This window comes from Calidris pugnax, unplaced genomic scaffold, assembly GCF_001431845.1.
Source record: "Calidris pugnax isolate Ruff unplaced genomic scaffold, ASM143184v1 scaffold120, whole genome shotgun sequence".
In the NCBI taxonomy this organism is placed as follows: Eukaryota; Metazoa; Chordata; class Aves; order Charadriiformes; family Scolopacidae; genus Calidris; species Calidris pugnax.
The window spans coordinates 288,662-302,451 of NW_015090867.1; the positions used below are offsets into that span (position 1 = coordinate 288,662).

At 51.9% G+C, this 13,790-nt stretch overlaps 2 protein-coding genes across 2 annotated transcripts in view; one reads left to right on the forward strand and one right to left on the reverse strand.

The window, feature by feature from the left end:
* The window catches only part of SLC4A5 (solute carrier family 4 (sodium bicarbonate cotransporter), member 5), a 41,191-nt gene extending 40,034 nt beyond the window's left edge, over window positions 1-1,157 (forward strand). The window contains exon 25 of the mRNA XM_014945462.1: window positions 1,079-1,157. The gene's annotated coding sequence lies outside the window, so the exon portion shown is untranslated. The remainder of the gene's footprint in view (window positions 1-1,078) is intronic.
* Window positions 1,158-4,106: 2,949 nt separating this feature from the next.
* On the reverse strand, window positions 4,107-12,505 carry MTHFD2 (methylenetetrahydrofolate dehydrogenase (NADP+ dependent) 2, methenyltetrahydrofolate cyclohydrolase). Its single transcript, XM_014945456.1, has 8 exons — window positions 12,492-12,505; window positions 11,378-11,562; window positions 9,954-10,076; window positions 9,370-9,522; window positions 9,175-9,282; window positions 8,214-8,306; window positions 6,384-6,509; window positions 4,107-4,990 (listed from the first exon to the last, which is right to left on the reverse strand). Exons 1-8 carry the CDS (start codon window positions 12,503-12,505, stop codon window positions 4,851-4,853), a joined length of 942 nt encoding a protein of 313 aa, XP_014800942.1. The 3' UTR covers window positions 4,107-4,850.
* Between the last annotated feature and the right edge of the window lie 1,285 nt (window positions 12,506-13,790).

A 13,790-nucleotide genomic window follows, 5' to 3' on the forward strand; every position in this document is an offset into this window, starting at 1 on the left:
GTGGTGGAGTCTCCTTCTCTGGAGACATTCAAACCCCGCCCAGACACGTTCCTGTGGGACCTGCTCTGGGTGGCCCTGTTCTGGGCTGGGTGATCTCCAGAGGTGCCTCCCAACCCCATATCATTCTCTGATTCTGTGATTCTCCACCCGCAGCTGCGAATGCTGCAGATTGTCCATATTAAAGGCCATAATATAATATTTTTATGAATTTTATTTGCAGTAGCATCATCAGGAGCCTTTTACTGGGGGTGCCGGGGTGGTTTTGGGATGCGGGTGCCCATGCTGGGATGCTCACTGCCCTCTCTCCTCCTCCTCCTCAGTATTACGCTTCACCTGAAGATCTCGTGCCCGTATTAGAGCCGCTGGGTAACAGCCACAGGGATTTTTAGGGTTGGGATGTACATCTGAATCCCGAAAGTTTGGGATTATTTCGGGCTGGAGAGTTGGGCAGAGAGGAACCTGATGAACTTCAACAAGGGCAAGTGGAGGGTGCTGCACCTGGGGAAGAATAACCCCCTGCACCAGGACAGGTTGGGGGGTGACCAGCTGGAGAGCAGCTCTGAGGAGAAAGACCTGGGGGTCCTGATGGACAACAGGATGCCCATGGGCCAGAAATGTGCCCTTGTGGCCAAGAAGGCCAAGGACATCCTGGGGGGGCATCAGGAAGAGTGTGAGCAGCAGGTGGAGGGAGGTCATGCTGATCCTCTGCTCTGCCCTGGGGAGGCCCCAGCTGGAGCACGCTCTGAGAGCCCAGAGAGGTGGTGGAGTCTCCTTCTCTGGAGACATTCAAACCCCGCCCAGACACGTTCCTGTGGGACCTGCTCTGGGTGGCCCTGTTCTGGGCTGGGTGATCTCCAGAGGTGCCTCCCAACCCCATATCATTCTCTGATTCTGTGATTCTCCACCCGCAGCTGCGAATGCTGCAGATTGTCCATATTAAAGGCCATAATATAATATTTTTATGAATTTTATTTGCAGTAGCATCATCAGGAGCCTTTTACTGGGGGTGCCGGGGTGGTTTTGGGATGCGGGTGCCCATGCTGGGATGCTCACTGCCCTCTCTCCTCCTCCTCCTCAGTATTACGCTTCACCTGAAGATCTCGTGCCCGTCGTCCCCCGCGTTTAATTACTCCCGAAACCCCATCTGTGCCGTGCCCCAGGTGAAGATCGAGATGGAGTCGGACTACGAGGACACCGACACCGAAAAGCCACCTCGGGACATGGGCAGTGAGACCACGCTATAGTCCCGCGCAGCGCTTCCTCTGCCATTTATATATATATATAGATATAGATATTTATATATTCATATATATATATAAAGCAAATTGGGCTTATTTTTCTATGTGAGACGGAGGAGACCCGTGGCCCCAGGGGTCCGTTGCTCCGGTAGTTTTTAGCGTCACGAGTTAAACGCCTTGTTGAATTTTCTCCCTTTCTGCCGGGCGAAGGCGTCGCCGCTGGTGGCGAAACGGGGCTGAAAAGGTGGAATTGGTGATTTTTATTTTTGGCCCCGGAGCCGCTGCTGGGGGCTGGAGAAGCTGATGGTGGCCAGGACTGTGGGAGCAGCCGGGATGGTGATGGGTGTTGATGGGGACGGGGACCACATTGGGGTGATGGGTTTGAGGAGGATTTTTGGGGCAGAGAGGAGGTTTGGATGGCTGAGGTGGAAGAAGGGGGGAGCACATCCCCGCTCCCCCATCCCTTAAATGGGTTGATGGGGATGGGGTGATGGGTTTGAGGGGGATTTTTGGGGCGGAGAGGAGGTTCGGATGGCTGAGGGGGAAGAAGGGGGGAGAGCACATCCCCGCTCCCCCATCCCTTAAATCCTAACGGGGCTCTCCGGGGAGTCTTGTTTGGCAAAGAGGGAGGTGATGGGGCTTTGTGTTGGCCAGAGGAACCCTGGTCCAAGCCCACGGCCACGGGGAGTCCCTTGCTGAGGCACAGCATCCCAGGAGGGGATGCAGGAGGGACCCCACCGCCCCGGGGTGGACATGTAGGAGAGGACGAGGAGCCACAGGAGGGGACGAGGAGGCACAGCAGGGTTATAAAGGACTTGGTGGCCTGGAGTGATGTCCCAGAGAAGGGAAGGAGGACCAGCAGCCCTGGTTTAAGGGCTGCAGCAGGAGAGCAGAGCAGGGAAGAGGGACCTTGGTTTCCACAGGGGATGGGGAATGGTTTCTACTGGGAAAGGGGACCGGTTGCCGCAGCAAAGCCGTTTGGTTGCCCATCCCCACCCCTGGCTCTTCCAGAGCCACCAGGGTCAGTCCCAGCCCTGTCCCTCCCTCTGGATGGGAGCTGGAGCCATTATCTGGCCAGAGGACCCCCCCAAACCCCTGTGTGAGGGGCTTTGCCCCCACGTCACCTCCTCGACCTTGGATATTCACAGGTGGTAACAGCAAAGAGCTTGGGGAGAGCAAAGGTGTCCCCCACCTCGTTCCCTCCACATTTTTGGGCAGCTCCCCACTTGGGCTCCATCAGGATTTCGGCTCCGCTGCCTTTGGGCCCCCCTGGGGAAGGAAGGGAAGAGTGAGGTGGGAGCTTGGGTGGGCACCGAGCTCCGTTGGGCTCTGCCCCTCTCTCACCACCTTTTTTTCCAGCAGCACTGAGGCTTTCAAAGGGTTTTTGGGTTTGTTTTTTTTTTTAACTCGCAGGGGCCAAGCCCAGCTGGGGTTTAGAAACAGTGGTCTGAAGCAACCCTTTCCAATCTCTTTCTTTGGTTAATTTTTGCTAGATGGATTCTTTTGTTGTTGTTCTTGGGCTCTATTTCAAGCCTCACAGAGCCCCAACCTTACCCCAAACCATCCCACCTGCTGTTCATACCAGCCGTACTGGGGGGGGGGGAAGGCAGGTTTTGGGGACACCAGTTCAATCTTGCAGCTGGTCTGAACCTTTGCACGGGGCAGATCCCAGTTGCCTGTAAATAGTCGATTCCAACAAAAAACTTGAAGGCAAATTCCTATTTATAGCAAAGTTATTTTTTTGAGGGAGGGGCTCAAGTACCCCCTCTCCTGGGGAAAGGTGGTTTGAGGTAAATAACAGAATATTATTCCCAACGTAGCTTGAGGTTAACATTTAAGAACTCTTCCAACCGGGACACACCATGACCGTTTTGTAGCAGTTTTTTTTGTGGTACAGGTAGGTTTCCCCTTTTAATCAAACAGGTTTAATTTCCTTTACCCACTCCATCAGCTCCATCCCCCACCGCCCGCGGAAAGGCTTTGTGGACTCTGGTAGCTGTTTCCTAGAGCAGAGCTGAAGCCGCTCTCGCATCCAGCTTGTTTTGGACCAAATTTGTCTCTTTTGCAAGGTTCACACACCTGGTTTATACTTTTTTTTTTTTTTTTGTATATGAGAAGAGTGGAGCGTCTCCGATGTGCCACCTCCATCGCAGAACCACTTTAGCCCTTTTGTATTTATCGGTGATACAACCCAATAAACCTCCTTTCAATGAGTCTCAGCTCTTAGTGTCTTTCTGGTGCACTAAATTCCCAAATTTAGTGTTTTTTCCTAAGGGCTCTCCCCTCCAGGAGAGAGCCAGGTGTGGGGTTGGTCCCAACTCACCCCCAACAGCCCTTCAGCCTCACCACAGCCCTTCCCTGCTCCCAGGAAGGTGGGATCAGTCTTTCCAGGAGACACACCAAGAAGGAGGAGACCAAGACTCACCTCACTGCCCAGAAACAATATCACCTGTAAGTTGTTCCATCCCTCCCCAGGCACCACGACCTCAGGTAAGGTTAATGTTCCATGGCTAATTAGAGCTCACAAACAAACTCATTAGAGGACTAAGTTTGTCCTGGCACATGGATGGAGCTGAACGGGTTTTGTTCAGGCACAAAAGTAGAAGACCTGCTCACTTAGAAGAGGCTCAGCTGAGAAGTAAAAGTTGCTGAACAGAAAATGGGTTGTTTTACCTCAAATCAGGACATTTTTTTGTGTTGGGGATGCGTGGAGCAGTCATGTCTTTGATAAACGCAGGGAGAAAGGCAGCAGGAGAAAGCCCTGCTCTGCAGGGACATCACAACTGCTTTAATAAACTCCTTAAAAACCTCCTTTTCTGGCAGAAGTGGAGAAAACTTGCCGAGTAATAATTCTAGGACACAAATAGGTGATTTTTTTCCTTCTCATCCTTTATTTCGAGCTAGCCTGCATTATTTACTAATTACTCAGACACTTTCCAGCACAGTCCAGGAAGGCTCCTGTGTGCCTAGTGTAACACCAACAGTTCTTTGGTTAGAAAAAAGGCTTTTTGAAAAAAAACTCACCATTAAAATAGCAAAAAAAAACAGCTTAGCCACTCACTAGAAGAACATATTACAACAGATCTGCCACTGCCAGGACAGACATATGGCTTATCTCTTTTTTTTTCTTCTTCTTCAAGTAACAGCTTCTACAAAAGAGCTCTAACTCAAACTAAACATCCAGCATCGAGTAGAAGACCTCAGCACCAGCCAGGCTGAGCCTCTCTGAGAACAGAACCATGAAGGCCATTGCTTTGGCACGGCGGAGCCAGCGCTCTGCTTGCCATGGGCTCGCTAAGGCCACACCGAGCTCCTGGGGAACCCCCCACCAGGGTCCCCAATGCTGGGTACCCCCCAACACGGGGAAGGACAGCATCCAAGGGGGGCTGGCTTGGACAGAAAGCAGCTTTGCTAGCATGAGGAGGCCAGGAGTGTAGATAATCACACCTCAGTACGACTAACGTGCATACGCTTCAGCTTCCAATAAATACCTCTGACCTCAGAGTAGGAAATTCCACTTCCAACACAATAAATAAAAATATTGCATTTTTCTATCGGCCTGTTTGGGAGTCACTCTGGAATGTCGTGTTCAGTGCTAAGGAGAGTCCCAGGTTAAGCTGTTAAGGCTTCCAGCTCTTTGGGTTTCAGCAGCTTCTTGGCGGCAATGATGGTGTTCTTCATCAGCATGGCCACGGTCATGGGCCCAACTCCTCCAGGGACAGGGGTGATGTAGCTGGCCTTCTTCTTCACCCCTGGGGGAGGAAAACACCAGAGCTCAGCACCCCAGTCAAGAGAGGTGACACTCTCCAGCCTGGCTGGCCAGACTGGTTACAGCCTCATACTAACACTGCTCAAATTCCATCAAACTATCTTGAAGGACATTGGAAGCAAAGGAATAGTAGTTTTTCAAAGTGGAGGTTTTTTTGCCCCATTCACAGCAGAGAGCACACTTGAGTTCCATTGCTCCAATTCCTTCACAGTTTCTTCAAATATCCTTCAAGATAAGAAACGGTGGTTTCTTAAAGATTTCCCCATTATCCAGGGCAGGGCAGAGGACACCAGAGTCCATCCCTGCTCCTGAGCAACATTAACTGCAGAGCCCAAGCTGGGAGAAAGACAAAGTGCAAGGTCTAACAGCTGGACTTACAGCACAATGTCAAGTCCAAGACTAGATGGTGGATTCACACGTGCTCTTGAGGGCAACCACTAACAGTCTGAACATTCACCCTCTCTCTCTCTCTTCCAGGAGGAGGTTCCAGCTGTCCATCACCAGGCACCTGGAGGGACAGGGCTCATCGCAACAGCCCCTCTGGGCACTGCTGCAGCTCAGCAGTGAGCAGCAAGCCAGAAGGTGAGCTCTGCGTGGTTTTATTTAAGAGCAGGAGTGGGAGTGATGAATTGGAGCAAAGCCACCCAACTGCTTGGGTACAGGCTGAGTCGCTGCCGTGCAGCATAGGGCTTTCCCATGGCATGTGGGGTCATGAGACTCCATCTCGAGCACTGTCTCCAGCTCTGGGGCATCATCAGAAGGACATGGAGCTGTTGGATGGGGCCAGAGGAGGCCATGGAGATGCTGGGAGGGGGGGCTGAGAGAGTTGGGGGTTTCAGCCTGGAGAAGAGAAGGCTCCAGGGAGACCTTGGAGCCCCTTCCAGTCCCTCAAAGGGCTCCAGGAAAGCTGGGGAGGGACCCTTGATCAGGGAGGGGAGCCCTAGAGGAGGGGGAAGGGTTTGACACTGCAAGAGGGGAGATGGAGCTGAGATGTGGGGAAGAACTTGTTTGGTGTGAGGGTGGTGAGAGCCTGGCCCAGGTTGCCCCGAGAAGCTGTGGCTGCCCCATCCCTGGAGGGGTTCAAGGGCAGGTTGGAGGGGGCTTGGAGCAACCTGGTGTGGTGGGAGGTGTCCCTGCCCAGGGCAGGGGGTGGCACTGGGGGGGCTTTAAGGTCCCTTCCAACCCAAACCATTCTGTGATGCTATATTCCAGGAAGGCTGCACACTTCCATATGGTACAATATCAGGTGCACCAAGCAAAGGAACATAAGCATTGATTTGCATCTGCTCTGTCACATGAACCAGGACTTTCTCCTTCCCCTCTGCAGCAGCCCTGACCTTTAGCACTCAAGGAAGTAGCTGCAGAGACTTTCATACCTTCAAAATCCACGTCCCCAACCAGCCTTGACTTGGCAGTGACGGGATCCTGCACTCGTGTTATCCCCACATCAATAACTGCAGCTCCTTCTTTGATCATGTCGGCTGTGATCAGGTTGGGAATGCCTGCAAGGGGAACACAGAGCCACACGCTCACAGTGGTGCTAAAGAGCCCCCTGCTCCCCCTCACCCCAACTTCATGTTAAGTTTTGACCCACCTGGGCCCTCACAAAACAGTGGGACTTGATAATTTTAAGTTTTTTTCCAACCTCAACGATTCTATCACTCTGTGAAATGCAAATCTACCCATGGGTGCACAATCCAGTGCTCCTCCTTGGTGCTCAGCCCAACGAGGAGCTTGAGAGGTTTCCTGATCACCTCAGAGTGGAAAAAAAATGGAATCCACAGCCAGAAAGAGGTCTGGCAAAGCAGCTGGGACCAAAGCAGCCTCTCCCAAGTTGAAGCTTTAAAGCTCCATTTGAAGTTTGTGGCTGTGGTTGTTCACACAGTGGTTTCTGCACCTGCACGAAGCCAACAAGCTGGAACAGTGTCTGAGCCCACCAGCTTCCCCCAGGGGCTGCAAAACCCCCAGCGTGACAGGGGTGGGGAGCAGTGACCCAGGGCCAAGCCACCCTCTCAGGGTGGGGTGTGTTTGTCTGGTTCTGCCAGATAAACACCTCATTTTCTTTCCTCCCTCTCTGCAGGCTCACACCCAGCTCCTGCTGCCCAACAGACACCCCAAATCAGCTCAACTCCTCTGCCAAGGGGGGAGCCTGGAGAGGAGCACACCTCCGAGTGATGCCTTGTGCTCTGAAGATGGCACCGCAGCCATCCCTTGGTATTTTGCCTCTCCCTAGGTAAGCAGATGTTATCTTGGGACTTTTTTTGCTCCTCCACACACAAATAGAGAACCATCTGCACGTGTAACACAGCTTGTCTGTAGCTGTTCTCTAGCTCTGATCAGGTGCTCACTGGCATGACCAAACCCTCCTGCCAGATGTTAATTTGCATTTCAAAGACAGAGCTATAAACAGCTCTGTAGTAATATCAAGTATGTGGCTCCTGGGCTTACTCACAGGATAAACAGGCTGGCTCAGATGCCACCTCCAATACTGTGTCCAGTTTTGGGCCCCTCACTCCAAGAAGGACATTGAGGGGCTGGAGCGGGTCCAGAGAAGGGCACCAGAGCTGGTGAGGGGTCTGGAGCACAAGGAGAAGGGTCTGGAGAACTTCTGAGGGAGCTGGGGGTGTTCAGCGTGGAGAAAAGGAGGCTGAGGGGAGACCTTCTGGCTCTCTCCAACTCCCTGAAAGGAGGGTGTAGCCAGGGGGGGTCGGTCTCTTCTCCCAAGGAACAGGCCATGGGACAAGAGGAAACGGCCTCAAGTTGCTCCAGGGGAGGTTTAGGATGGATACTGGGGAAAATTCCTTCATGGAAAGGGTTGTGAGGTCTTGGAAGAGGCTGCCCAGGGCAGTGGTGGAGTCCCCATCCCTGGAGGGATGTAAAAGCCGGGCAGATGTGGTGCTGAGGGACATGGGTCAGTGGGGGTTTGGGCAGAGCTGGGTTGATGGTTGGACTTGATGAACTGAAAGGTCCCTTCCAACTGAGATGATTCAATGATTCTACGATTCACTCACTGTCCTGGCCCTCACCTAGGGCAGCTGCTGGCAGCCATAAGAGCACCAGACTCTCCTACACTGCCAGAGCCGCTTCAGACTGGGAGGTCACAGGACACTCCGTACCAACAGGACTGTCTCCTGCAAGCAAGGATTCCTCAGAAACACCACACAAGCTGTGACACCCTCTGCAGGACTTCTTGAATCAGGTCTCACCTGCTGCTGCCACCACAATGTCAGCACGGATGGTGTGTTGCTTCAGCTGCTCCTTGGGAGTGTAGCGGTGGGATATTGTGACCGTGGCATCACCTGCAGGAGTGGTTACACCGAGCTTGTTAATTCACAGGTACGACCCAAACCCAGCCACTTCTCTAAGTCTTCCCCTTCAAGACCACCCATATATTTATCAGGGACATCAGAACCTGATGACAACCATAAAAAAGACATTGAGGTGCTGGAGCGGGTCCAGAGAAGGGCGACAAAGCTGGTGAGGGGTCTGGAGAAGAAGTCTTATGAGGAGAGGCTGAGGGAGCTGGGGTTATTCAGCCTGGAGAAGAGGAGGCTGAGGGGAGACCTTATTGCTCTCTCCAACTCCCTGAAAGGAGGGTGTAGAGAGGGGGGGGGCGGTCTCTTCTCTCAAGTCACAGGCGACAGGACAAGAGGAAATGGCCTCAAGTTACACCAGGGGAGGTTCAGGCTGGATATTAAGAAAAATTTTTTCACTGAAAGGGTTCTCAGCCCTTGGAATGGGCTGCCCAGGGAGGGGGTTGAGGCACCATCCCTGGAGGGGTTCAAAAGACAGGTTGATGTAGTGCTGGGAGGTCTGGTTTAGTGATGATGCTTCTTGTTTGTTGTGTGGGTGTCTATTTTTGTCAGTTAGGTTGACGGTTGGACAAGATGATCTTTAAGGTCCCTTCCAACCTAGAAGATTCTGTGATTCTGTGACAAACCCCAGGGAACAGCCTACAAAGGGAGGGACCTGGTGTCAAAGAGGATGAGGACTCCCTGTAGAAGGTTCCTAAATGTTACAAGACTGACTACATGCAGAGTTAACTCCTCAGTCTTGGCCACAGCCCTTGTGATGTCCCTGCAGCGCTCCCAAGACTGGTTTAGGAGCCTAAATGTGACAGGCTGAGGGCTGCCTGGCACACAGGCCCCAAGGCCACCAAGTTCCTACCTCCTGGGCGCTCGTGCCGTCCGTCCGTGTGCAGCAACATGGCGATGGGCATGCCCACATTCTTCGACCTGCCAGCCACCACCACGTTCTTCCCCAGCGTTGGGATGCCTGCAGAGGACACGATGGACCCTTAGGACAAGCTCAAGCTGGAGTTACACCAGACAGCAGCCAAATGGTGCTGCAGCAGCAGCTTACCAGTCCTCTTGATGATCTCCCACACGCCCCAGGGGGTAGCTGGCAGCATGGAGTACTGGTCAAGGCACATGCGCCCCACGTTTATCACGTGGAAGCCATCAACATCTTTGTCTGGAGTCACAGCGTTGCAAATCTTGCGCTCATCAATGTGTTCTGGAAGAGAAGAAAAAGCTTTAACTCTAGGGATCAGCCAAAAACCTGCTCTTTGCAGACAGCCAGAGCCCTGACCTGCTGCACCAGCCCCTTCACAGTTTGGAAGTTACTCAAGCCTTGCAGAACTCAAGGCTCCCAGCAGAACCACTTTGGGACTAAAACACAACTAATAGTGAGAGGATATTTTTAGGCAGCCTCAGTGTCGTCGCCAAGTTCAAGCTTCTGGCTCTGGAATCTGATACTCCCCACACAAGAAGAGATTTCTGTGACCCCCAGCAACTTAACTCCTACAGGCAGCTGTGGAGGAGTCACTGCATCATGGCAGGGTGCCACCTCTCGTGTCACAGGATAGACCCTGTGCTACCCCTTAAAGGCTTTACCCTTAAAAAGCTTTATGTAAAACCAAAACAGATGGAAATCCAGGTACTCACCAGGTAAGGGAAGCTGTACTAACAGGCCATCCACGTTGGCATCATTATTGAGTTTGCTGATCAGATCCAGCAGCTCCTCTTCCGTAATAGACGCCGGCCTGAGGATGGTTTCACTGCTGATTCCTGCACAATCATTCAAAGAGCTGCATTAGAAAGACTCTGCACACAAGCAGGAGAGCAACTTCTTTAATCCATGTGGATTTAAGCTGCCCTGCCTTGTTGCTCTGTCCAATCTGACAGGCACACACCAAGGATTGCATGCTTGGGGTAACAAAGAGCAGCTTCCAGGCTGGAGACCATCCTAAATCTGGCAAGTTATGGTTAAGGACCATTAGTGTCAGGCTAATGATTTGGGAAAGAGTATTGGAAAGCAGAGACCTTCTGGCTGCAGGGAGGGCTTGGAGAAACCTAACCAAGGTAGGCTATGATGAAGATGGAACCACATGTCCTGTGGTCCAGTAAGAAGGGGATATTGGCCTGGAAGTCCCAGCTCCAAGGAGAGCTTTGGCAGCACAGAACCCAAGGAGAAATTCAACCATTTATTGCCTCCTAGCCCCTTTCACCATATCTTCTCCAGAAGCATAGCCAGCTGAGCACTGAGCAGGACCTTGGCTTGCAAGATCTCCATCAGAGGGCAGCAAGGCTGAAGGATAATTGTACCTCAGAGTTAAGAGTCTGTACTTTATATGGCCCTAGGAAGGCTCTAAGTCCAAACTCCAGAGTTTGCTGTTGCCCTAAAGGATTCCAACAGCACAATGCACACATGAATTTCAAATATGAGAAAAAACTTCTTCACAGTGAGGGTGACAGAGCCCAGGAACAGGCTGCCCAGGGAGGGTGTGGAGTCCCCTTCTGATGTTGCCCTAAAGGGATTCCAACAGCACAATGCAGACATGAATTTCAAATGAGAAAACTTCTTCACAGTAAGGGTGACAGAGCCCAGGAACAGGCTGCCCAGGGAGGGTGTGGAGTCCCCTTCTTTGGAGATTTTCAAGACCTGCCTGGATGCTCCTGAGTAACATGCTCTGACAAGCTCTAGGCAATCCTGCTTTAGCAAAGAATTGTGTCATTAACTACATCCCAGCACAGTGAAGGCAGCCAGAAGGGTCACAGCAAGCGCTGGGGCAAACATGGGCTGCCACGCAGCTGAAGAGCTGCCAGATGGACACATCCCAAAAAAGCTTCCTCCAGCCTCCAGTGCAGACAACTCCCAACTAAAGCAAGATAAAACAGTCATCATTAACTACATCCCAGAACAGTGAATGCAGCCAGAAGAGTCACAGCAAGCGCTGGGGCAAACGTGGGCTGCCAGATGGACGCAGCCCAAAAAAGCTTCCCCCAACCTCCAGTGCAGAGAACTCCCAACTAAAGCAAGATAAAACAGTCACTTGCTCTACTTTTTGGGAACAGAGAGCAAGACGTACCGACGTCAGCAGCCGCTCTGGTTTTGTTCAGTACGTAGGAGTGACTGGCTGGGTTTTCGCCGACGAGAACGACGCTGAGGTGAGGTCTCTTGTTTCCAGCCGCCACCCACTGCTCAACCTCGTGCCGGGCTTCCTGCCTGATCTGCCGGGCCAGCTTCCTTCCAGAGATCACCACCGCATCGTTGCTACGACACAGAAAGAGTTACCAAAGCAGTTAGTATCTTCAGGACCATCAAAAACAAGCTCTCTGCAATATAGACCAGGAAAAAGCAGATGCCAACCACAAGCCGGGGCAGAAAAGGCTCTTTTCTTGCTTATAACCCTATTGCACCTTTATGCCAAATTGTGTTAAGCAGCATATTTCAGTCTCAGTTTAGAGCTTTGCGGCCCAAAGTGGGGACCAGCAAACAAAACTGCCAGAGGGACCAATTTCTTTGTGCAGGCTGAGAAAGTGTATGTGCTGTTCCTGCTCTGCAAGGCCCAGAGTCTGTGTGTATCGTTCACCTGGTGTGTGTTTCGAGCTAAGATACTATCAGCTCCCATTTTTAGAAAGCTGGTCACCCTTCCCTGCGAAGGCACGGCAGCCTCACTACAAAGGACTTCCACAAAGCAGAATTCACTCCACCAAAGTGAAACTTCCACCAGCAAAGAGGTTCATCGAGTATTTCTGGCTCGTTGGACGCAGCACGGAGGCAGAACGTGCCGTGCTTCTGGACCCAGTGTTACTCCCAGAGATCCTCGTCCCCCACAAATTCCTTGGCAAGACCATCAGCCCATCTAGCACCTCGCCTGAGCCCATCTCATGCCCTCCCCCTGCTCAAGTAATCGCTGCCGCTGCTCCAGCCGTGTCTCCAGGCTGTTAAAGCTGGGCTGGGGGTACATGGTTTCACCCCTTCTGACAGACCCCCAACATGGAGCTGGAGCAGGAGGGACATTTGCCCATCCAGAGCACGTCAAAACAGCTCCCCGCTGTACATTTCTGGGCTAAATTGGTAACTGGAATATCCAGTCACTGCCAAATGCATTCCAGGCAACTGGACACCCTGCAGGATATAGAAGGCTGGCTTGACCTACAGCTGACTGGGAGGCCATGCCTGCCTGTCCCCCCGCTCACTGCAGGCCGTCCATACCCCCCCCACTTGGCTTTTCTCCTTCAGGTTATCACTCTAACTCTTGTTTAAACACCATTCTCATTCATTAATCCCTTTGTGAGGATGCACCTTTGCAGACTTCACTTTTAGGCTTTGCTACAGCATTTAAGTCTTGCTGCGAGGTCTCAGGAGGAGCATCTTACTCACTCCCCCAATTAATCCCAGCTCTGAGATGGAGCTCAGTGTCCCCTGCAGCGTTACCGTCACTTATGGTGTCTTCCTGAAACACAAGGACCAGCCCATTTCTGAACCAATCGCCAAGAAATATACATCACAACTCCACAAGCCACTCTACGTGCCATAGGAACCCAGGAGACAGCACCAAGCAGTTTCCAATCCCCTCCAACACCACGCCATCCAACAGGAGTGGGCTGAATTGCTGCAGTTTCTCCTCAAAAATCCATCCCCAGACCTTCTCCTCCCAGGACCCCACGTTAAATCCAACATCGCTGGGTTTTTTTTGGACCTTCACTAGGTACAATCCCAACCCTGGACCTCTGGGGACAGCTGCCACCAGGGAGAGCCACCACAAGAGCTGCTCCGGACCCACACGGGACAGCCACAAGGTAGGAAAGTCTTTTGCCTAAATACTTAAGAGATGAAGAGGATCTCTTATGCTTTTTTAATCCCTTACTCAAATACATCATTTTCTCCATTTACTAGGAATTAATTATTACTTTAACCCTAACAACAATCACCCCAATGAGAATTTGTATGAGCAATAACCAGTAAAAACCCATTCCAGACCAGCTCAGCTGGTCTGGAATGGGTTTTTACTGGTTATTGCTCATACAAATTCTTTTATTTTAGCTCCAGAGCTAAACCATCATACACCTACTTATATGTAAATGGAATTATTACAAGTACCTGCCAAGCATTTTAGCTCCAGAGCTAAACCATCAAACACCTACTTATATATAAATGGAATTATTACAAGTACCTGCCAAGTTAGGGAGAGGAGAGCTCATTAGATCAGAGTTCATTAGATCACACTTCATGCCAAGAACCCATCCCAGTCTTCTCCTTACGCAAGCCTGAGGTTGGGGTGCCCAGCCTGGGCTCCCAGGGGATGGGGGCAGCCACCAACAGCCCCCCCTGGGACCCACAGGGAAGCCAAAATAAGAGCTGGGAGCCCTGTTGAAAGGTTTAAAAGGGACCCCCCCCCCCCCCATTTAAAGTGGGGGAACAGCAGCGAAGCCAAACCAACAGCAGCATTAGAGCTAAATCGACAGGAGGGTAGTGCAGAAATAGAAGGGGAAAGG

Excerpts from the sequence above, each read along its gene's own strand:
- MTHFD2 (XM_014945456.1), bottom strand. Across the intron at positions 10,077-11,377 it reads CAGAGCGGCTGCTGACGTCG|GAATCAGCAGTGAAACCATC; the intron begins GTACGTCTTGCT and ends ATGATTGTGCAG. Across the intron at positions 4,991-6,383 it reads TGGGGACGTGGATTTTGAAG|GGGTGAAGAAGAAGGCCAGC; the intron begins GTATGAAAGTCT and ends TTCCTCCCCCAG.